Source organism: Taudactylus pleione, unplaced genomic scaffold, assembly GCF_031769625.1.
Source record: "Taudactylus pleione unplaced genomic scaffold, aTauple2 ptg000372l, whole genome shotgun sequence".
NCBI classification, from domain to species: Eukaryota; Metazoa; Chordata; class Amphibia; order Anura; family Myobatrachidae; genus Taudactylus; species Taudactylus pleione.
The window spans coordinates 10,635,717-10,660,286 of NW_028284773.1; the positions used below are offsets into that span (position 1 = coordinate 10,635,717).

At 43.1% G+C, this 24,570-nt stretch overlaps 1 protein-coding gene across 3 annotated transcripts in view; it reads right to left on the reverse strand.

Moving 5' to 3' along the window:
* LOC148508280 (putative cation-transporting ATPase 13A4) overlaps window positions 1-24,570 on the reverse strand; it is a 192,108-nt gene that overhangs the window by 94,349 nt on the left and 73,189 nt on the right. For all 3 annotated transcript variants that reach the window (XM_088444738.1, XM_088444737.1, XM_088444739.1), the window contains 4 exons: window positions 18,629-18,817; window positions 6,326-6,387; window positions 4,542-4,692; window positions 1,682-1,768 (listed from right to left, as the gene is read on the reverse strand). In XM_088444738.1, coding sequence (XP_088300864.1) covers window positions 1,682-1,768; window positions 4,542-4,692; window positions 6,326-6,387; window positions 18,629-18,817 — 489 coding nt within the window. The remainder of the gene's footprint in view (window positions 1-1,681; window positions 1,769-4,541; window positions 4,693-6,325; window positions 6,388-18,628; window positions 18,818-24,570) is intronic.

Sequence of the window (24,570 nt, forward strand, 5' to 3'; positions counted from 1 at the left end):
TGTCATTTGCTCTCATACCTTACCAGGTTTTCATTCCAACCAATCAACTAGTTGGATGGTTGGACAGAAAATCTTTACGTGTGTACCCAGCTTAAGAGTTGCGGGGCCTCAAGACAAGCTCAGGTACATAGCCAGATACACATTATGCTGACCCAGTTTAGCGTTGTCCAACTCATGTCTGTGCCCCCATCCAGCCCATGCGTGCACATGTCAGCCAAACATTACAGACCTGTCCAGGCTTGTCAGCGCATCAGGCAAATGGAGTGTGTAATTGCCTCTGTACCACTTGCCTAATAATATACCCTTGAAAACTTGTATCTTTTGACCAGCAAAGTTTAGTTTAGTCATTTATCACAACAAAGAATATATTGTATTTATATGTTCATTTGGAGGTAGCTGCAAAAGTACATTTTTGGAGATTATTTTCCATGGTCATTTCCATTGTACTTTTGTGTATATCACTAGGTAATGTACAATATAATGAAAATATTAATTCCATATAGATATACTTTTCTTAATTTCTATGTGTATAAACATGGTTCTTTAGATTCCTTTGCTTTAAAAAGAAACTATGTCAGAGGTCAATTGTTGACATTGACATATGCAGCGGTAAACAATTTCATGCAACAGTATCTGTTCTACCCTCCAGAGAAATAACATTTAGGGTGGTGGTGCTTCTCTCCTACATTATTCTATAATAGAGTAAAGTCACTAGTCAGAGCTTATGCGAGTTGCTGGCTGGTTGTTAAGAATATAGAAATGTACTATATAGACTGCAGATTTATAGATGATACAAAGGGGAAAGCTAGTGGTAAGACATGAAGCATAACTAACATGCTTGCATATTAACGTTTCTGTACTACATCGTAATTACTAAGGTCTGTATACTAAACTTGGGTCTAGAGCATACTTACCGACTTTGAATTTCTCCTCCCTGGGAGAAGCCTGGGGTGGGGGGGAGAAGCAGGTGGGCGGAGTTGGAGGCAGGACCGGACAAAATTGTGTCAATAAGGCCCGACCCTCATAGTAATTGGCCGCAGCGGCGCATACATTAATTAGGGGGTGGGGCTAGATTGCGCGACTATAATAGAATCGCGTCATTGTACCCGTCCCCAACGCATGGACCCGCCAATTGCCACTAATAGTCTCCCAATTCTGCCTACTTAACTAGGAAGTGGGCAGAATGTGGGAGAAATGCCTCCTTTCCGGGGGCGCGGGGGGTTACCCGAAAAATCGGGAGACTCCAGCGATTCCGGTAGCGTAGGCATGTATGGTCTAGAGTTTCTCAATTCAATATTTTTTACAGTTGGTTCTTTCTCTAAAAAAGTTTTAAGTATTTAACCTAAAATAATAATATTTGTCTTCATTAAAACCAGTAAATGATTCAGCAAGTTTTCACAACTAAAGATTTTGATCACTAGAGCCTCCCTGAGTATTAAATGAAGGTCAGGCCATTACATATCACAGTACTCTATGGGTTAAATAAAAATTCATGTAGGTCTAATTATTTGTTCATTTTAACTCACATGTGCTTGCCAGGCATTTAATAACAAAAGCAAATAAAAAGATTATGTTATAAATCCAAATAAAAAATCTGCCGAAAAATGCATGCAGTGTGTGGAAAATAATTAAGCCAAAAAATATTATAAATAATAGGAAAATGAAAATACATTTGACTTGCCGTTTTAGCACTAGGTCCAGGTTTTACCAATGTGCAACTAATCATATGACCATCCTCATTAATTGTAGCCTCATAATCTTCAAGTTCCTGTTACAAATTTCAAATTAAAAACAAAAGACAAATTGACATTTTTCATTATAGTTCTTCAACAGGGTTTGTCTTTTGTATTAAACATTTAGCCATTGATGTGCCATTCATAAAGTCTTAAATTCTGATTTGAATGTTTATGTTCTAGATTTTCCAAATCAAATAGTTCAACGTCTTTCTTGTAGTTGTATTTCTAAAGTGCTGCTTAATACTTGTATGCTGCTACTTTTTAAATACATGACTCATCATTAGTTAAAGCATTTATCTGGTAATTGCATGTTTGTCTACTCATCCAGAGTGTATGGGGGATTCCCAAATGTTGGGAATCTCTCCTGATCTTGCATTGAAAGCTATGTCTTGCTAATACTCTGTCCGTTTTGTAAAACATATACTAATAAAAGGTGATTTGGTTAACCTTTAGGACCTGATTCAGACCCACTCGCAAGCGGCCGCTCGCTCGTACTCGGACGATATTTCCAATCTGCACATGCATATGCATCCCAATGCGCGTGCGTGAACCTGTTATGTTCTGGGTTGTTTGTGGACCCGGGGTGGTAGCAGGAGCGATCACAGAAGCGGGTTTGAATATAAAACTAGTTTTTTTAATACGTGCTTGAGTAGACATAGAATATGGCAGTAAATAAAAGTCCAGGTATAAACGTGCACTAGAGTTCTGTGGTGGGAGTAATGGGTTAATATCCAAGTAGAAACAATTAGAACTGTCCAGGTGTGCAGGTAGTGAGACTGGAATAATAAGCCAGGTATGCAGGTAGTGATGCAGGAAAATAAGCCAGGTATGCATGTAGTGAACTAAGACAAATGAGCAGGATGTCAGCAGGCTCAGGCACTCAGGTGTGGGCAAGGGTGGTGGAGGAAGCAAGGTAGTCCAGCGGAAGCTAGGAGCTGACAGGCAGACTGGCAGACAGCGAATTTCACAGGAACAGGATAAGCACAGAGAACTCCCTCTCAGCTAGGCTGAGATACACGTTGCACTGGCAAAGAAGGAAGGCACTGAACCTTCCTAAATACCCCATGCCGTGCTGTTACTGGCCGGAGGAAACATGTGACTCACCAGGATTGGCCAGCCGCATCACATGGCCAGAAGGCAAAATGGCGGCGGCCATGCCAAACGGAATGGAGACGCCGCCAGGCCTTACCAGCGCAGAGTGACAACAGGCCCGCACAACAACGCTCGCAGCCAAAGCCCCCCGCCAGACACCAGCTCTGCCACCAGACAGCCCGCGCCACAACAACCTCACAGGTAACACCCGCCTAGCGCCATGCTGAAACACCGTGTCCGTGACAGAACCACTGTGAGTGGTCTGGAAGGGCTTGCTCGCCCAGCATAAACAGCCCATCTTAATGAGTGACAGGAGAGGCCGTTTGTGGGTGGTAACAGGGGCAGGGCACTACTAACGGGGGAGTGTAGGTGCGAACGCAGGCGTGCCAGAGTGTTGCAACGCCATTTCAGAGGCGTGCATAATTAAAAGGCAGCGTCATAGTACACGTCACTTTGTGGAATTTCACACTGAAGTGCTCGCAGTGCTTGCGGCAGGGTATAGTCAACCTCAAGCACTGCGATCTCATTCGATGGTGCTTGATGTACTTGAGGGACTTCCAGGAGATGACGTACGCAAGTGGGTGTATTAAGAATGGATGATGAGCGTCTACATACATGAAGTGCTTGCACGCCAAGACATAGTGGGCGTGCTTATGTCTTGCCTTGCGATCGCTTGCCTTGCTGGGTGTGTGCCGGATTTGCATAACCGGGAAGCGAGCGAATGGGTCTGAATCAGGTCCTTAGTTCGCGTAGGGCAGGTATGTCAAACTCAAAATCCCAAGTGGTCCGAATATTCAAGGTCTAAGTGTGTGGGTCACAAGAAAAAAAAAGTCTCAATAATATACTTCAAACCCCATCCCCACATGACATAATAAATTAATAATATAATAATATGCTTCAGACCACCCTTGTAATGATATGCTCCACAAACACCAGCCCCACTCCCTCAGTAGTCTCCCAGCCTCACTATTTCCAAGCCCATCCATAGCTTCCCCATTCCCCAGCTGTGTCTTCAGGTCCAAACCCCCCCTTTACACTAGTCAGGCAGACAGATTTATTAAAGCATAAATTTACTTACTGGCTGTCACACTACTGTGACACAGTCAGAATTGGCGGGACGTCTGTCTATGTGTATTTTGCAGGTCAACAAGCTGCTGCTGTGTGTGCAGGGAAGGCTGCAGATGGGCTGAAAGCGGGCAGTAGATGGGCTGATGGCGGAACCGTCAGTGGTGACTGACGGCTCCGCAAATGCTTATGGGAGGAGCTTCTGTGGGTGGGCATGCATAGAAGCTCCCTCGTCGGCCATATTTTTTTTTAACTGGTAACATTGCTCGACGGCAGCCATCCGGCTGAGCAGAGCAGCAGCAGGGGTGAATGAAGGGCTCCGGTCTGGACCGCACAATATATGTGCCCACACTGCCGGGCCATATAAAATGTTTATTTGTGCCGCATGTGGTCCACAGGCCGCATGTTTGACATGCCTGGTGTACGGCATTAACATCGGGGGGTTGAGCTGGGCAAACTTGTATAGAGTTATGTGAAACTAACATTCCTTATTTTTAATTCTGAATTTAAAGCACCTTTATAGCATCAAAATAGTATTAAATAGAAGTGCAAAGAACCAATTTATGTTGGTTTGTAATACGTGGTAACACCGTTTGAAGAGCCAATGTAATATTATTTTATTGTCTGAGTTAGGAAAAAATCACTTACCCAACCAGTTCCTTCAAACATCTTCAAGTCCAGTGGATCTCCCTGTAATTTTCCATCCAGCTTGATAAGTGAATGACAGGTAGTCATTGCTTCAAATATGTGGCACCAAGACAGAGTATGGGAAGAACTGAAGAAAATAACATCCTGAAAACTGAAAAGATATGTGGTAAATATTGTCTGGCAGTGTAAGTATGAGACTAAAAGATCTTTTCTGGATATATAACAACCTGATTTTGTATAAAACTGAAATGTGATATAAATGACTATGAATCCAAACAGACCCACATTCTCTCAAATAGAATAGTTTCAATTATTCAAGCAAGTAAGGGCATCCATTTATTATTAGAATACAGAAGCAGCTTTCCTACCTTATCCTGCTCACATATAAAAAAATGGTATAACAAACTACACATTACTGTATTAATAAAAATTCAGTTAATTTGTTTTTATTCCTATTTAATGTCAAATATGGGGGCATAGGAAGAGGGGTCACAATGAAAAACATTAGTGAACTGGCTGCCTCTGCCACTCAGAATCAAGTTCAAAGTCTTCTCACTCCCAAGGCCCTCAATCACTCCTATCTTCCATACAGCTTCATTGCTACACACCCCTCTTGCCCACTCCACTTGCAATGACTCCTGCCTCACTTTTTCCTTCACCTTCTTCCTCATCCATCTCTGGGATTTATCATGTGCTGCTGCAAATCCCTATCTTTCCCTGCTCTCAATGACACTCATCCGGCTTCCCAGCCATCAAATGTACCCTTCAAAAACTCACCTCTTCTAAGAAACCTACCACCTGTCCTCCTACATCTCCATACAGTATCTACACTCTCCATCTTTGCTTCCCTCTATACCTTCAACCGTAGCTCCTCTAGAATGTTATCTCTATGCAAGCTCCTATTTGTGGTCTCTAAATATTTGTGTAATCTGCATATTGTAATTATGACGATATATATATATATATATATATATATATATATTGTGATAGAAGCACTGGAGAAGTTAGGGATGGCGTGAATTTGTATCCCAGATTCCTGTAATATGTGTTTTAACCCCCAGGAAGAGTCTGTTTTACAAACAGATTTGAGTGTCGGCTTTTGGTAAAAGCCGGAGAATGGGTCTTGGGGGTGTGGATGTGAGAGAGAAGGGAGGCTCCATCCACAGGGCCATTTCAGGTGTTAGGCCTTTCAGTCTGAGAGCAGGCTAATGAGTGATTACACCTGGAAGTGGCTCATAAGAGCTGTGTAGTGTCTTGGTGCAGTGTCTCACACACCCTGGGAAGAACAGACACTGAGGTTTTGTTCTGAGACACTGTGACATCGGTATGTACTATGTTTGTGGTAAGGCAATAGGTCCTGCCACATGTAGAGAGGGAGTTACCTGTCTAGTTAGAGCCCAGATGGGCTAGAGTTTATTTTTATGTTTTGTTTGTTTGATTATTGGCGTCACACAATAGAAACAGGTGCCGACCAGCTTGCACGAAAACCCACGACTAGTGCTGTTTCCAGGTTGCTGTGTGTAAGGAGGTGTCCATCTACCCCAGGAGAGGGACCCCTACCCCGATTATATCGCTATATATATATATATATATATATATATATAGTAAATTTGTCTATTAAATGTCCTATATGATCTCTCATGTTTTGTAATGTCACTGTATGGCCTACCTATTAGCAGAGTCATTGGGTTGCCACATAAATAAAATATAATAATAATAATAATAATAATTATGTGATCATCTGCTATGTAATTTTCCTGTTGATTAAATTACCTGAAACTTACCGACTGTTATCGCAAGGAAGAATGCCATATAAATTTAAGATGTCTTCTGTCAAAGTGCCTGTCTAGGTAAAATAAATAGAGACATTTTATTTCACAAAAGTTGATGCTTTATTGTATGTAAAGTGTTATAGTGTAGTATTTTAACATATGCCCACCATTACTTTGTCATTGTTTAGATCAGGCCTAGCCAGGGGCGTTTCTAGTGAGGAGGGGGCCTATGTGCAGTCTCTGTCACGGGCCCCCTCCCCTCCGTTCGGCAGCCGGCAGGGCTCTGAGCTGTGCACAGCGTAGCGCCGGAGTTATAGACTCTGGGCACTTGAGTGTGTCCAGAGTCTATAGTGCATGCACAGGTATTCAGGAAAATGGCTGCAGCTGACATTTTCCCTGTACTGCACATGCTCAAATGACAGGAAAATGGGCGCTGCGGCCATTTTCCAAACGTTTTACAGCGCCGGACCCCGCATGGGACTCCGGAGAGGTAAGTATATTATGTTTGCAGGGTGTGCGGTGCGGGGCCCCCCTGGACCCAGGGACCCGTGTGCCTTGCACAACCTGCACTCATTATAGATACGCCACTGGGCCTGGCCAACAAGTAGCTCTCCTGCATACTCTCTAATCGTTCAGTTGGTAAAGCATGCTGGGACATGTAGTTTTAAAACAGCTGAAGAGTCACCGGTTGGCTAGGCCTTTTTTACATTATTCACATAATAAGATATATTTGTAGTGCTCTGAATGATGGAATGGTGGTGATGCAGTCATTAGGGTGACAACAACATCTTGACATTCATATTGTCGACACCACAATGTTGCTAGTTATGATGTCGACATTGTTAAAAAGTCGACATGTGAAATCCCAACATTCTCAGAATGGTGACATTAGGGTTAGGCTGTGGGACGGGAGGTTTAGGGTTAGGCCCTAGGGGGAGGGTTAGGGTTAGGCTACGAGGGTTGAGGGTGAGGCAATGGATGGATAAATAGGGCTAGGGAAAAGACCAGCGTACTCACTGAATGTCGCTCCTTCAGATGACTCTGCCAGAACCTACAGTCACATGACCACCAGGACTTGGAAGACACCGCTTGAGTCATTTCAACTGTCGGGAGCTGGTAAGTGACCGCTGGGCCAGCAGGCAGAGCATGTCTACATTCTATCATGTCAACATTTCATAAGCATAAGCATGTCAACATGCTGCATATCGACATTACTACAATGCCAACATTATGAATGCCGACATATCATACCACATCTGGAAGGGTTTACTAATGTTATCTGATAGAAGATTAGTCTGTCTGCCCTTAAAACAAGATCGTATGTGCAGTTGTGCGACCGAGTCCAAACCAAGTAGTAAAGTGATCGCATAAGCCTATGTCCTGGTGACTGAAGGAACATACATACCCCTGAGAAAATATTCCTTATTGGCGAGATATGCACATGTGCAGAGGGGACAAGGACTGATCGGAGAAGAAGTATTTTCTTCCTGCTACGGATATCACTGGGGACCTGAGTAGGGAGGAGATTATCCCTAGCTAGAAAAGCTATACTATTATCACAAACTAATAGAGACCTAGATAAAGTAAACTGCTAATGTTATTTTGTGCAATCTTACAATCCACAGCGCAGAATGACTACAATTGTCATTTCCGTTAAAGAGGATGAGTGTTTATAACTAGCTGAAGAAGCGACCACATGATTTGACATTAGTGTTACGTAACAGTGTCATGTCCATTCATGTGTTGCCTCCTTCAGTAGGGATTTCCCGCTGCTGCAGAAATAATGAATGCATTAATATATAGGATCTGAATCTGAGTCACAGATATTCACACAAATAGTTGATGTTTTTCAAATGCGAATGCGTCTAAATAGCTAATAAGTCACACTGCCCATGCGTCCCACTGTGTGCACAAACACAGCTGCAGTAGCGATGATACACACAGTCTCTGAATTGTTTTGGAAATGTATTGTGAGCTCCTGGGCGGTGACAGGGAGGAGGCTATTCAGATGCACAGAGATGGATGATCCTATGGGCATGTTAGGGGAGTGTTGGGGGCATGTTACATAACAGGTTATGAATTCAGATGCTTAGTCACTCACACTGGAGGCCATACTCTGACGGAGATTGTGCAGCAAGCATAGGGCTGGTGCAAGAGACAATGGTGCTAAAGATGCACTAAACTGGATTGCTGGAATCTCAGTCCTTGCACACTCAGACGCACACCTATACACTCAGACACATACCTGTACTCTCAGAGGCACACCTGTACACTCAGAGGCACACCTGTACACTCAGAGGCACACCTGTACACTCAGACGCACACCTGTACACTCAGACGCACACCTGTACACTCAGACGCACACCTGTACACAATGAGAAGGGCTGATACTAGCATTAGCATAAACTCACACCCTTTGGCAAAAGACGCTAAAGCAGCCGTAGTAGCATGCTACTCTGAATTAGCCCCTTACAGTGATTTTCCTTTCATGCATCCCTGCACCATTTACTACATGACAGAAACCACATATAAGGTGGCGCTGTGAGACAAAAATAGAGTCAGATAAACCTTTACTAGTCGTTTAAATACACGTTTGTATTTTATAAAGCAATTACATAAACATGCATACAAGAACAAGATACACATAAAAATGAAAACATAAATATCACTATAGAGTCTATAAGGTACAGGAGTATCAGTCTCTGTGCTTAATGCTTGTCAGTAATATCAGTTCATATGGCCGGCAGAGATAATTGCAGTATAATGAGGGCCGGCGCAATCCACTCAGCAGATCCTGCACTGCAGGGAGGCGCCAGGCTGGAGAGGCGCTCTCCCTGTCAGTTCTTGCTGCTGAGTCAGGTCTTGCTTCTACCGGCTGCCGCTGCACCTGTCAAACTGTATGAAGGCAGCGGTAGCCTAATGTAGTAAGTGCAGCTGAGTCTGAACGGGTCTTTACACATACCCATCCCCTTGCTGTTCGCGGGCTGGGCCAAGGGCAGGGTCCCCCCACAGGCCAGTACAATGTAGCTTCTGAATCTCCTGTCCCTTCACCTGGAGTCTATGACCCCTCCTATCCTCTGCCTTGTCTGTCACCTCTGACTATTATATGCAATGTATTCACCTCCTGTCCTAGTCAAGTTCCTGTCCCTCACTCCGAGTCTGCACACCCTCATCTAACCTATCTGACTTCTAATCTACTCCCTCCTGGCTAAAACCGCATCCCTCATCTCAGACCCCACCCTCTCATACACCCTGTTTAATTTCTAATCTACTCCCTCCTGTCCCTTGCCAAGACCCCACGCCCTTGCCCAGAGTCTCCGCCCCCTTCCTAGTCTATCCTGTCTGAGTATGAAAGGTAGCCCATAAATTAACCCTCCCCCTGCTGCTGTCCGCACCCGCTGCCCAGCTTACCTTCGATCGGTATACCGGGCGTCGGGCTCCCGGCGTAGGTAAAATGACAGATGACGGGATTTTGATGCCTGTCATTAGACCCCTGCCAGGATTAGACAGTCGGGAAGCCCGCGTTTGGCATTTCGACCGTCGGCTTCATGACTGCATCCCGCTCTATGCATTATTTGGTGGTCAATGTTACGCTCTATGCATTATTTGGTGGTCACTGTTACGCTCTATGAATTATTTGGCGGTCACTGTTACGCTCTATGCATTATTTGGTGGTCACTGTTGGTAGATGGAATAATAATGCAGCTGTCATTATGTTATATTTTGTATGTGTTACTGATACAAATGTTCCTGGTAGTTTGTGTTACTGTAGGTAGCATCCGTCCCACCAGGCGCAGAGTCGATGGAGTTCATGTTTTTATAGAAGATCCAAATGGAAACTATCACCCCATTACCGATTTGTAACCTATTTTACTGATAATGGAAGAAGAAGCTTCATAGGGGTGTAAGTAGAGGTCTATGAGCCCCAGTAAAACTCTACTAGACTGACCACCAAACACCCTGCTCTCACATTTTTATTACGAATGTTACCTAATTGTCCTCCTGTATTGCTTTGTCACATTTATTCTAAGTATTTTTATTGGATAATCTAGACACCATGGGCAACAAACATGTAAATTATAGTAAAGGCTGCAATGCAGTAATAGAATTAGATCACATGACTGAAAGTGTATGTCACATGATTTGCCTAAATTCTGCCCTAGGATGATGCTCCATTGACATCTGAGCCCTCTACAATTATTTGGATGCAGCAGGGGGTCTGGTCACTACTGTGACGTGTATAAGGGGCTCTACTACTATGGCATTATGTGTATAAGAGGCACTACTGTGTAGCGTAACATGAATAAGGGGGGCACTACTGTGTGTCATATCGGGAATAAGGGATACTACTATGTGGTGTAATGAGAATTGGGCACTACGTGCATTGTATTGCGAATAATATTGAGCTACTGTGTGACGTAAGTTGAATTGGGGATCCTTATGTGTTGTCAAGCCCCTTACTTGTAAGACCACACCTCTTCGGGCAGAACATGGGTGGGAGGGCGTAAATTTATAGTTTGCAGAGGGGGCAAACACCCTAGCACCGGCCCTGAGTATAATAAAACTTATTTTCTCCCAAGAAGGGGGTTGGGTGTAAAGACTGGAGAGACTCCACACCACCAACTGATATTAATCTTATGAACTCCAGAGCTAATTCATAACAGGACACAGTACAATTTGTAGCTGCAATGTTATTGAAATCCAAGTGTAGATGTCAGTACCTTTAGGATGATATTATGGGTATAGAGGCATTTATGTGGCTAATGGGCTCTTATCTGTTCATTGAATGAAAGAATATGCTGTACAGGATATTGTTCCAGTCTTTGCACAGTAACTGCTGTTTATTCTGTATATACAGCGCTGTGCGTCGGCTTCTAAAAGCTCCCGGCTGTACCTGAGTGCCATGGATACAGCTTTCCTGTTGGTATGCATCCACACACTGAAATTGAGCCTTGCAATAAGTTAGTGCCAGATAAATAAGCAGAATAAAAACTCTGGTCAAGGTGATGTGCAGCACAACTATGCAATAATATATGAAGACTCCTGTACCAGCGTCTACACTCAACACGTTACTCTAGACTGGGCTGCTTTTTCAAGAGGCAGATGAGGTGTTTGTGAGGGGATTAACATTCCCCCTTTTTAGGTGGCTGCTGGGACTATATAGAGTTAATGCTTATATATATTATATACATGGGATGGGTATAGGATGCCGAAGCTCGGGATGCCGGCGGTCAAAATCCCAAACCTAGCATCCCAACAGGGTTATTATACCGACACCTGTCGGTAGGTATCCTTATCCACCCTCTCTCCCTACACTAACCCCAACCCTTGAGGAACTCATGTGCAATGGTATGCGTGGTATGCATTTCGCTTGCGCGGAGGTGTCCAATAACTTTTGCCTACATAGTGTATATTTGGGCTTATTCTTGATAGGCACCAAAAGATTTATTTTACCATTTACTATATGCATAATTTTATTTTTCTGAATTCCCTCCTTGCTGTTGAGCTAGGCCTTTATCATCATCTGGGATTAATGAATTTACTGTTGCCCTAGTTTATGAAATGACTATGCTAAGTTCTGTACAGTAGACACAATTAAGAAGAGTTCTATATCCAAAAACCCAAATAAAAAGTAGAGATATGCGGTTCATTTTCCTTGGAAACTGAACACATCCAAACTTAGGAGTTCCGAGTCAAACCGAGCCCAGACTCGAGTCTTTCTGCCAAGCTCGAATACCAAAATGAAGCGAAACGTCATCTTCTCGTCGTCGGATATTGTGTGTTATGGACTGCATATTAAAGTTCCTCACTTGTGATCAGGCACCATTGAACACAGGACACCAGAGAGAGAGGGTGTGGGACTTGGCTGCAGCACAAAAAAAACTGTGAGGCAACAGTGTGTCACTGTGTTAAAGCAGCAGTGTGTCATTAAGAAAAATCCATGGAAGCACTGTGGACTGAAGCACTGTTCAGACACTCTATTTAAAACAATAAAATAAAAAAACTGTGTTGCGTGTTGAGGCACTGTGTTAAAAAAGAACAAATAAAACACTGTGTTGTATGTTCAGGCACTGTGCTAAAGATATTAAAATCAAACTTTTGTGTGTTAAAGCACTGTCAGTAGGCTGCCATTACTGGGAGCACTATGAGGCACTTGGTTGTATGTTCAGGCACTGTTTTCAAAAATTAAAATATTAAAATGTACGTGCTAAAAATGTTGTATCCTTAGGGTGCCACCCTTATACTAGGAGTGCTGTGAGGCATTTTGTTGTGTGTTCAGGCACTGTTATCAAAATTATAAAATTTTAAAACTGGTGTGTTAAAAATATAACATCATTAGGGTGCCACAATTATTAGGGGTGCGGTGAGACACTGTGTTGTGGGTTTAGGCACTGTTATCAAAATAATAAAATTATACAACTTGTATGTTAAAAAAATATAACATGATTAGGGACCCACCCTTATACTAGGATTGCTCTGAGTCGATATGGATCACTCGATAGAAGACCAAGAGCAGCAACCTAGTATTAGTGCTGCAGCTGCTGCCAGCAGTCATGATAGTACTAGAACATCTACTAAAGGAGGTACAGGCAAAATAAAGTTTAAGAAAGGGCACCTGAAATCTAAACAATGTTTTATAATGTTAAAGAAAACATCACCTCTAATAATAAAGGGAAAATTTACTGCCAAAAAATGTAAAAATGCCAATATTCCATACAACACATGCAGTGTCATGGAAAGGCTCAGGCCTTTGCTTTCCTTTATGAGTGGTGGTCTTGCTACTAATGTTTCATGCACTAGAATTCCTATTGTGGAAGCCAGGTCCAAACACAATCAGGCATCTTCTGAAGCCTCACATGAAACACCTTCTCCCTAAGGACTTGATTCAGAGCCGCTCACTAGCGCTGTGTGCTTGCAAGCAACCCGATGGTTTGCGAATGCGCATGCGCACACTTTGTTCTGTGCATGAGCGAAGTACTCTGTGTGATTGCAGCCCGCTTGCTCGCCCAGAACAGACAGCCCAGTGAAATGAGTGATAGGAGAGGCCGTTTTTGGGTGGTAACAGGGGCAGGACACTAATAACAGGGGTGTGGAGGTGCGAATCCAGGCATGCCTCGGTGTTTGAAAACCATTTTTAAGGCATAATTAACATGCAGCATCATAGTACATGTCACACGCCTATATTTTACACTGAAGTGCTTGCTGCAGGGTAAGGCAACCACGAGCACTGCGACCGCTACCAATGGTGCTCGATGTACAAATGTTTTAATACACTTCCTGGAGATGACGTGCTCTAGTGGGCGTCTCAACATATGCTAATGGGTGTCTGCATACACAGAGCGATCACTTGCAGCTAAAGTGGGTGTGCTTATGACTTGGCAAGCGATCGCTTCCCATGGCGTCACTTTGGAAAATTTGCATACGCTGGATGCGAGCGATCGCATCTAGCAAGCGGCTCTGGAAGAGGTTTTCATCTCTTTTTTCCTCCATTCCTGAGGAATTGCAGTGTACTCTTATTATTGATACATATGTATTGCTTTTATTGATTGTGACATTGTTATTAAATTGTTTGTATTTTTGTTCTACAAGCACTACATTTGTTTCTTTTTTTATACATGTTGTTTTTGATGGCTTGCAGGTTCCTGACATTGTAGCAGCTTACTGTAGACCAATTTGTTCCTAGGTTGAACTTATTTGTGCACCACCCCTTTTTTTATCTTCGATTAAAACAAATTTTGACTGTGAAGCAATCCTTTGCAAGAGGCAGCAAGTATGAAATCTGTTATCCAGTTGCACAGTGTATCACTGAATCCATAATGGCTATGCTAGCATTAGATCTGCATCCAATAACCGTCATCAATGCAAGTGATTTTAGACAGTTAATTGAGGTCCTGTGTCCCTGCTACCTAATTCAATTTTACCAGAACAGCAATTCCTCACCTGTAATGGGACACTAAAAAAACTAGTTCTTGGCCTAGAAAATGCCATTGTATCCACTATCCACTTTACCACAGATATGTGGACAAATGGTACTGGTCAAAGTAAATATTACATGACTGTGACAGCCCACTGAGGGGGTGTATCGCCTTTAGCAGCAGCTGTATCTAATACACAATACCACCTCATGCAGGCTACTGCTTTGTATTACCAGCTTCACTAAGAGGCATACCAGTGTCAACCTGTTAAAAAAACTCAGGGATGTCATAGCAAAATGGCTTAACCTGCTAGGACTCTTCTCATAATTTGTCATTTCTGATAACACAAGTAACATTGTGAGAGCATTACAACTGGGTTAGTTTAAACATGCCCCATGTTTGGCCCACACAATAAACCTAGTGGTTCAGTATTTTTTCTTAAATGAAAGGGGCATGCAGGAGATGCTGTCTGTGGCCCAAATAATGTCTGTACATTTTTGGCTTTTAGCAACTGCATGTAGAAGATTGCAGTGGCTGCAAGAACAGTTAAATTTGCCATGCCACCAACTGAAGCAAGAGGTAGTGACCATGTAGAATTCCACCCTTTATATGCTTCAGTGAATGATGGAACAACAACAAGCCATACAAACCTACACAACAAGTCATGACATAGAAACACACTAGAGAATACTCTCTGTTTTATGCAAGCTACTGAAACCATTTGAAGTAGTAACTAATGAAGTGAGTTCAGACAGCCAGCTGGAGTCAGGTAATTCCCTTAATAAAACTACTGGAAAAGCAGCTAGATAAACTGAAGGAGGAAATAAAATAAAGTGATTCTGCTATGTTGGACTTGTAGATCAACTTCTTTATTCACTCCGCCAGGACAAAAGGGTTGTCAAGATCTTGTAATTAGATCACTACATTTTGGCAACCTTGCTTGACCCTAGGTTTTAGTGATGTCTATCTTTGCAACTGACAGAGATCTTAAGAGATGCAAGGTGTCAGATCAAATTGCACATGAGATGACTATATCCCTTGCCTCTTCTGCAAATGCTGCTGCCAGGAAAAAAACTGACCTTTTCCAGGAGACCCACTGGGGTGTGGTTGATAAGTCAACTCAGCTCACCAAGGTGAAATACCATTTTAAAATCTGGTCAGGCTTAAAGAATTGGCCACAATTATTGACACCTCTAACATGATCCAATCTGATACACTAAGCATAAGTAGAATGGTGAATAATTATTTTAATGTTAATTATAAATTAGCATGTCACACAGTCCTATTGATTACTGGGAGAAAAGAAAGGCAAATTGGAGCCCATTGTACAGACTATCTTTTGTGTACTTAAGCTGCCCTCCAGTGTGCACCTTTTTAGCGATTGGCATAGGAGGCTACTTCCTCAAAATGTGAAAAAACTCATGTTTATAAAAATGAACTACAAATACTATGAGGAAGACTTTTTCCACTAAATGCAGCAAAGTACAGAGACTTCTGTAACAGTGTATTCCAGTGGGGTTGAGCTAATATTGTGTGATGATGTTAACACTGATGAAGGTGAGGAGAATGGTAATGAAATCTTCCCAGTGTAGAGATAATTAACAATACTGTTAGCCACCTGAAGCTCATTGGTATCTTGTTTTGTGGGACCCAAAGAAACAAAGCACTTCAGCCACAAAAGTGGAAGTCCCTGTCACTGAAGTATTTGGTTTGTTAAACTGTGCATGTCTTTTTTAATATGCAACATAAGGGTGGATGGGAAGGCCTAAGGATGATTCCATTTTGTACCACTTTTCTTTTCATTATGGGCTGTAGTTTTGGGGGGCATTGGTGACTGTCTTTTTTCATAGACAATTTTTTTTGTTTTTTATTGCTCTAATAAATTTATAATTTGTAACACATTTTTTACCAGAAATAATGTGGTGCCTCTTAAAAAATATTTATTTAAAGATTGATGGTGCATATTTAGTCTTATTAAGTAATATGAAGTGAAAAAAATAAATAGTATAATTTTATGACCTTTTCTTAGTGCCTGCAAAACAAGACTACATCTCAAAATTAAATTATCTTAATAAATTAATCAATTGATCAATCAAACCATCAGTTACCTCTCTTCTACTACATACATACTCCACCTTAATTTCCCTATACTGCCCTCTGATCTAGTTTAATTAATGAAAACATTATTTTTATGGCAACATATAGTTTATTAAACTACCAAGCTGTCTGCCACTGCTGTGCCACAATGTTTCACAGATGTGCATATATGACATAAGATACAAATGTGAAGGACCAGTCATATCAGAGATTAGGCATCGGTATAAAGTTGTTTCTACAATTTATATGCATTTGCTATCATACAGAGAAAACACATACATACGTACATACAATACAGATAAATATTATACATTAAAAAAAAGTGGTGATTAAAAAGAGCATGGGAGGTATTTAACAGAGTGAACAGAGTGAGAAAATGTCTATTATGCCCCAAATGTTTTACTTGCATTTTCTTATCCGAATGAATGTTGCCATCTCTGGAGTGGATACCAGAGAGGGCAAGACATAATATGGAGAAACAGTGAAGGGAAAATTAAAATCTAAGATTACCAATCTAAACTATGGGTAAGAGAGACAAAATTAAATATTACAGCGGAGTTACCATAAACCAGATAGAATATTGGAAATAATAATTTAGAAAAACAATATAGGAGCAACTAAATAGAAGTAAAAATAGAGAAGGAAGCAATCGGCCATGTTACTGCAGACCACTTTCGAAAAATTTATATCATACCAAACAACCAAGGGTAAGAAACCATTCTATGAGACTAGTCATGCAGAATTTGGAAGTTAGTTAGATGATTGCTCTTATCATAGCAAAAGAGATACAGTATAATCCACATTTTACTACACTACAAAAACATATAGAAAGTACACAAAAACAAGAGGCCTTAAGCAGACACATATACTAAGAGAAAACTGACATGTTACATTACTAGTTGTTACTAATTTTATTCATCCAAGCTACTGCAACTCTGCACCAAGAAAGACCAAAAAGCAACATGTAAACAGGATAAATGCAAAATTTAGGTTGAACAGATGCTAAAGCTAAATAAGATGCATTGCAGAACCAATGAGCATGTTAGGTATCAATTGCCATAGTCATAATAGTCAGTGTAGATCTAATTCAAACAGAACAAGAGTATAAGTAAATAACAATCTATTCAAGTAACAGCACCTAGGGGACCTTGGAATAACGGTGGTACACAATATATACAGCGTGGGTACATTAAGGAACAAGATTGGTATGGAAGGTCAGTACCAAAGAACTAATATTATCCAAAAAAATTTTTGGCTCCAGCCAAGAAATGTTTACAACTCCTGACCCATCAGAGCTCATGCAAAATATGCTGTCAAATTGGCAACTTGTCTGATAGCTGCTATGTCTAGATAAATCTACTCCCACAGTCTGAGGAAAGGAAGAGACTGAGCACTGAACAATAGGCTGCACACAATTACAATATCCACCATTGAAGGTGAACATAACTCGTCTGTCAAATAATAAAGCCAAAATTACAGGTTACGATTGATCATGGATGTGTAACCAATCAGGCCAGGAGACAACTACATTGCACCACAGCTAGGAACAAGAACAATAATTATTGTCGTGAGATAGTTATAATGATGCCTAAGAAACCTGGTCCATATGGGTTAGCAGTATCATTCCACAAGCTGTGTGGTATGGAGGTGAGGGTAAAAGCCTCACAGCAGTACACTTAAAGGAATGTACAGGTGCTAAATAAAAAGGCAGTCTTGGGGAGAAATTGTCCCTGAAGAATTAGTACTATAAAAAATGATAAAACACTGGTTGTAAATAATGGGTGTCTTGAAAGAAAGCTAGGTCTATTGGAACACCATAACCACTAAATAGATGTGCTTAATTCTGTTATACAGCCATGTGTTTGTGCTGCTTCTCTGTTGCTTAGTTTAGCCAGCCAGCCTTTGACCAATATGGATGGAAACAATATTGTGAGCTGTGAGGTCGTCAAAATTGACTGGACATGACTGGAAATTTATTTTATTGAGGTTACTAATATTGTAAGAACAAAAACAGGCCCAAATTACATAATTTTAGATGTTTTTATCAATTTTAAAAAATAATCCAGATTCAAACCCAAAACACGTGAGGGTGGTTTTAGCAAAACCAAAATATGATGGTCTGAGCACATCTCTAATAAAAACATATCTGCCCACTTATATAAAAGTCTTTCCAAATGGCAATAACAAGTCTAAAAAAAAATGATGGAATGCGCTTAGTGAAAGTCTCAGCAGGGCATGTACAAGCTGATGGAAATTGTTTATGGAATGTGTTAATTCACAGAACAAGATTTACTTTACTTACTTTATCAAAACACATGAGATTTAGTTGCCCGGCTAAATTAATCCTTTGAGGACTGATGCAGAAAATGCCCAATTTCTTCAGCCTTGTTTGAGCGTACAGAAGGCCCAGCGTAATAGAGGCAGGAAGAGCTGCATTAACCGCAATGGTTAGCATCAGAAATGACATCAATACTATGTCATGTATACTGGCCTAAGGATTAAAAAGATGGAAAACATTTTTGTTGGTCTATGACTAACTTTATTTTTAATAATTAAAAATTGCACATTTTCAGGCCATATTTTTTTAAACCATAAGAGCTAGTAAAGAGTAATATAGCTACTGCATACTTGCCAACTCTCCCTCATTGTCAGGGAGACTCCCTGAAATAGTAGTAATCTCCCTGTCTCCCTGAAGAGTCTAGCAATCTCCCTGATTGGACCTTACTCCCATTATGAAGCTGTTATATTACAAAAAAAAACAAAAAACAGAGATATATACATTCAAGAAGGATCATTAGTATAATTTCTCTGCATTTGTTATAAGGCACAATGATCCCTATGGCTACATGCATTTTATGGAAAAGTATCAGTGTATTTTCATCAACAAATAGATCTTACTGACTGATTTTGGGCTTGTTTACATTTGGATGTAAGTAAAGTTTATGACACGCCCAGTTGCGGACTGGGGTGGGGGGGCAGGGTGCCGGTACAACTGTGCTGCACTGTGCTCTAGAGGCAGTGGTATTATACACAGCCGCCAGTGCTGGCGGCTATATGTTTGTTTTAATTAGCAGTCAATAAGAGTCAGACAGACTCTCATTGACTGCTGCGCCCACTGCCGGAGCCATCCTTCTGGCTCCTGCAGTGGGTAATGGGAGAGACGTTATGGCATCATGATGTCTCTCTCATTATGCAGAGCGGCCCAGCCCGATGTGAGGATTGAGGAACGGATGGCAGTGGTGGGAGCAGTAGCCAGAGCGGGAATTCAGGAAAGTATTTTTTTGTTTTTTTACTTTTGTGTGTGTCTGCGGGGGGTGCCACTACTGGGGTCTACTACTGGGGGGGAGAACTACTATTGGGGGCACTGTATTGGGGGGGAACTGCTATTGGGGACACTGCATCCGGGGGGACTACTACTGAGGGCACTACATGGTGGGACTACTACTGGGGGGAGGACTACTACTAGGGGCACTGCATATGGGTGGACGACTATTGGGGGCACTGCATATGGGGGGACTACTACTGGGGGCACTGCATCGGATTGGGGACTACTACTGGGGTCTACTACTGGGGGGAGGACTACTACTGGGGGCACTATATAGGGGGGACTACTACTGGGGGCACTAGATACAGGGCAATACTGGGGGTACTACATAGGGGGGATCACTAATGGGGGTCTGCATAAGAAGGGGCGCTACTGGGGGCCTGCATAGGGAGGACCACTACAGGGGACACTGTATAAGGGGCACTGCATAGGGGGGTCACTACTGGGTGCCTGCATAAGAAGGGGCACTAATGGCGGCCTGCATAGGGGGACCACTGCAGGAGGCACTGTATAATGGGCACTGCTTAGGGGGGATCACTACTGGGGGCACTGTATAAGGGGAACTAATGGGGGACCACTACTGGGGGCCTGCATAAGGGAGACAACTACTGGGGGCACTGTATAAGGGGAACTGATGTGGGACCACTACTGGAGGTAATGTATAAGGGGCACTACTGGGGGCCTGCATAAGGGAGACAACTACTGAGGGCACTGTATAAGGGGAACTGATGGGGGACCACTACTGGAAGTACTGTATAAGGGGCACTACTGGGAGCCGGCATAAGGGGGACCACTACTGGGTGCACTGCATTGGAAGAACTGTACAAGGGGCACTGCATTAAGGTGCATATGGAAATAAATGTTCCCAAAGTGAGGCGTGTGTATATATATTATATATAAAAATAAAATATTGGTGTGTATCCACAGTCTCCCTAAATGTTTTACCTGCTTCATTTCTTCCTTTCCTTCATCTATGTGCTCCCCAGATCCTATTTTGCTACTTGGAGTTGTGGCCTTTGCTTGACAATTAGATGCAGCCAAATAGAGGAAGCAAGGTTGAAATAAATTTAGTGTAAGGATATACATATGCACTGTGGGCCTGATTCAGAGCCGGACGCTATTTGCGGACAGTCGTTCTGAAAAAGGGGCCGGATATTTAAATTAAGCGCTCGCTCTTTGCGGTCTGTTGACGCCTCTATGTCTGAACGAGCAAACGAAACATGCGCTCGCTATTTTGAAAAAAACGCCCCCTGGCCGCTCGCATCATACGTCATCTCCGCTATTTATTAGATTAATCGAGTACATCGAAAGGCGTATGAACTGCTCGCTGTTCTTGTGGTAGCATTTTCCTACCGCAATCATGCGAGCAGTTCAGGCTAAAAGACAACCAAGTGACGTGGTCAATGACGCTGCTTTGTTAATTATGCACTCCCATTAAACGCCCGTTTTGACCGTTTGGCACGCCTGTGTTGGAATCTCCACTCCCCATTTTCAAGCACCTTCCCCTTTTACCACCCACAAACGCCTCATCCTGTCACTCAAATTAGCAGGCATTCGCTATTTTGCGAGCACACGATTTCCGACCGCACTGACTGGTTCGCACATGGGTATTACAACCCATACGCATGCGCAGATGTGCGAACATCGCTCGGAGTGAACGAGCGTCCGCTTACGAGCGGCTCTGAATCAGGCCCTGTGTGCCCTTAACTAAACTGAATCTGGAGATGGCATTACCCTATCGGGCCAAGCTCCTAAATGATGGTAGTAAAGCCAGGGCCACTTGCTTGTGTTTGTCCCCTGGCTGAAAGTTGCCATGCAGCCACTGGACACGCCTCTCAGATATAGCAGTACATGTCCACTATACCGCCGCGCTCCTAGGTGGTGCTTTCACAATCTCCCTGAAAAGCTTTTGCGGAAGTAGGTAAGTATGAGCTAATGTTGAAAATGTTGGCACACAATATGGCATAAAAATAGAAAATAGTTTTAATTTTATATCATTAGATGACCATGGGAGCCTCTATCTCAATTACTATTATTATTATTTATTGTTTTTTTTTTTTTTAAATCTAATCATTTTTATTACATTTTTCTATTGAATATACAAATAAAAAAACATTGCATTACTAAAACATTACAAACAATACAATGTACTAAAAACAATAAAACAAAATAGAAAAATAAAAATTACATACAAGTGTGGTTTCTCTTTTCGTTATTCAAATATCACTGTATATTACCAATATTCCCCCGCATACAGATCAAACCAGTATATATGGTAATCTTACAACTGTAAACATAAGTATGACATCAAATACAGCACCGCACATATTTTATTGTGCTTTTTTTCCTTGGATCTACACGCTAAGAAAGAGAAGGGTCTATCACTCCCGACCGATTATACAGAGAATCTAGCCATCTATCCCATACACTATATTACTTTTGTATTATATCTCTAGCGGTATAGATGTATTTTTCGTGTGTAGCAACCACATCTACCAGAGATATCCAAGCTTCCAGATTTGGCCCATTATTTGCCATCCAATCCCTTGCTATACACATTTTGGCAAGCGTGGAAAGGTTATTAATATAGCGCATAGCAGGCTTGTCAATTACGCCCTCATTTATTACAGCCAATATGCATGCTGCAGGGGTTCGAATATTCTGAGATATACCCGTAGCAACAATAATCCTGAATACTCTTTGCCAGAAGGAGTTTACTATAGAACATGACCATAACAGATGCCAAAAAGTACCCTCGGACAAATTGCATTTGGGACACTTTGAGTCCATCCTTCCCCCTATTCTCAGTAACCTGTCGGGTGTCATATATACTGTATGTAATACGAAGAATTGTATCTGCTGATATCTTACAGACATAGTGGCAAGGCGAGGACTGGTAAGAGCTGCACTCCAGTCATCCTTCGCCAACACACCAACGTCGTTTTCCCATTGTTGTTTTATGGATAAATCAGACTCATGATGCTTGTTCAGTAAGTTAGAGTAGATCACAAAGATCAAGCGATTAAGACTAATAGATTGTAATAAAGTTTTAATAGGAGAGTCCTGTATAGTCAAAGGAGCTGCAGAGAATTGGGCATTTAGAACTCCCGCCTGAAATATTTGTCCCAAAGATATTACATCTCACTGGCCCCAGGCTTCTCCGACTTGGATGGCAGAGAGCTCCTTAAGGCTATTGGCATGGGCTAGCAGAGTATCTGGATCTATGCCTTCCGCCTGCAGTATATGTGAGACAATCCTCCAAATATTGATGGCCTGCTTAATTAAGGGCATGTTGACTATGTGTATATTATCGCTCAAAAGCAGACGTAGGGGCAATAAACCTGTCTTGGACTGAGCCAATATGAGGGCCAGTAAGGATTCAGCATTTTTATCATTTAACCATTCCCATATATTAGAGATGAGCGGTTCGGATTCTGTGGAATCCGAACCGCTCCGAACATTGGGGATCCGAGTCCACCCGAACCCTGTTCGGGTGTTCACCGCCTGACTCGGATCCCCGTTCGGGGCCGAACGGCGGCCGCCTGATGTCGGATTCTCACTAGAGAATCCGACATCAGGTCTCCTCGCGTGTAGGGCAGAGCGCAGTGATAGCGCTCTGCCCTACACAGACACAGACACACAGCCACCAGCGGCAGCTGTGTGTTTGTTACAGCAGCCAATGAGAGTCACACAGACTCTCATTGGCTGCTGCACGGAGGGAGCCGGCTGGAGCTCACACATGAGCTCCGTCTTCCGGCTCCCTCCTCAGCGTGTGACAGAGCGGACGGCGCGGGAGCGGGGATACAGGTAAGTTTTATTTTTTTTATTTTTTTACTTGTCAAAGGTCCGGGGGCACTACTGGGGGGGGGGTCTGCACTACTGGGGGGGTCTGCTACTGGGGGGGGCTATACTACTGGGGGGGCCATACTACAGAGGGGCCTGCTACTGGGGGGGCTATACTACTGGGGGGGGGTCTGCACTACTGGGGGGGGGTCTGCTACTGGGGGAGGCAATACTACTGGGGGGGCCATACTACAGAGGGGCCTGCTACTGGGGGGGGCTATACTACTGGGGGGGGGTCTGCTACTGGGGGGGCCATACTACTGGGGGGGATCTGCACTATTGGGGGGCCATACTACAGAGGGGCCTGCTACTGGGGGGGGGCTATACTACTGGGGGGGTCTGCACTACTGGGGGGGGTCTGCTACTGGGCAGGGCTATACTACTGGGGGGCCATACTACAGAGGGGCCTGCTACTGGGGGGGGCTATACTACTGGGGGGGGTCTGCTACTGGGGGGGCCATACTACTGAGGGGCCTGCTACTGGGGGGGGGCCATACTACTGGGGGGGCCTACTACAGGGGGGGCCATACTACAGGGGGGGGCCCATACTACAGGGGGGGCTACTACTGGAGCAGCCTACTACTGGGGGGGCCTGCTACTGGGGCAGCCTACTACTGGGGGAGCCATACTACTGGGGGGGCATACTACTGGGTGGCATGCTAATGGGGGGCATACTACTGGGGGGGCCTGCTAATGGGGGACATACTACTGGGGGGGCCTGCTAATGGGGGGCATACTACTGGGGAGCATTCAACTGGGGGCACTGCATAGTGGACCGTACTACTAAGGGGACTGCATAGGGGGCACCACTGCTGGGGGACATTGTGTAAGGGACACCGCTACTGTGGGCATTGTGTAAAAGGGTCACTACTGTGGGCATTGTGTAAAAGGGGCACTACTGTGTGTCGTAACATAAATAAGAGACACTACTTTATGGTGTAATGTGAATCAGGCCCTATGTGCGGTGTAATGCTAATAAGATTGTGCACTGTGACTCCTAGGGCCGTAGCCCACTTTGTAAACAAGTACTGTGACTCTGCTGGCCGTACCCCACTGGGTGGGTGCACTACTTTTCA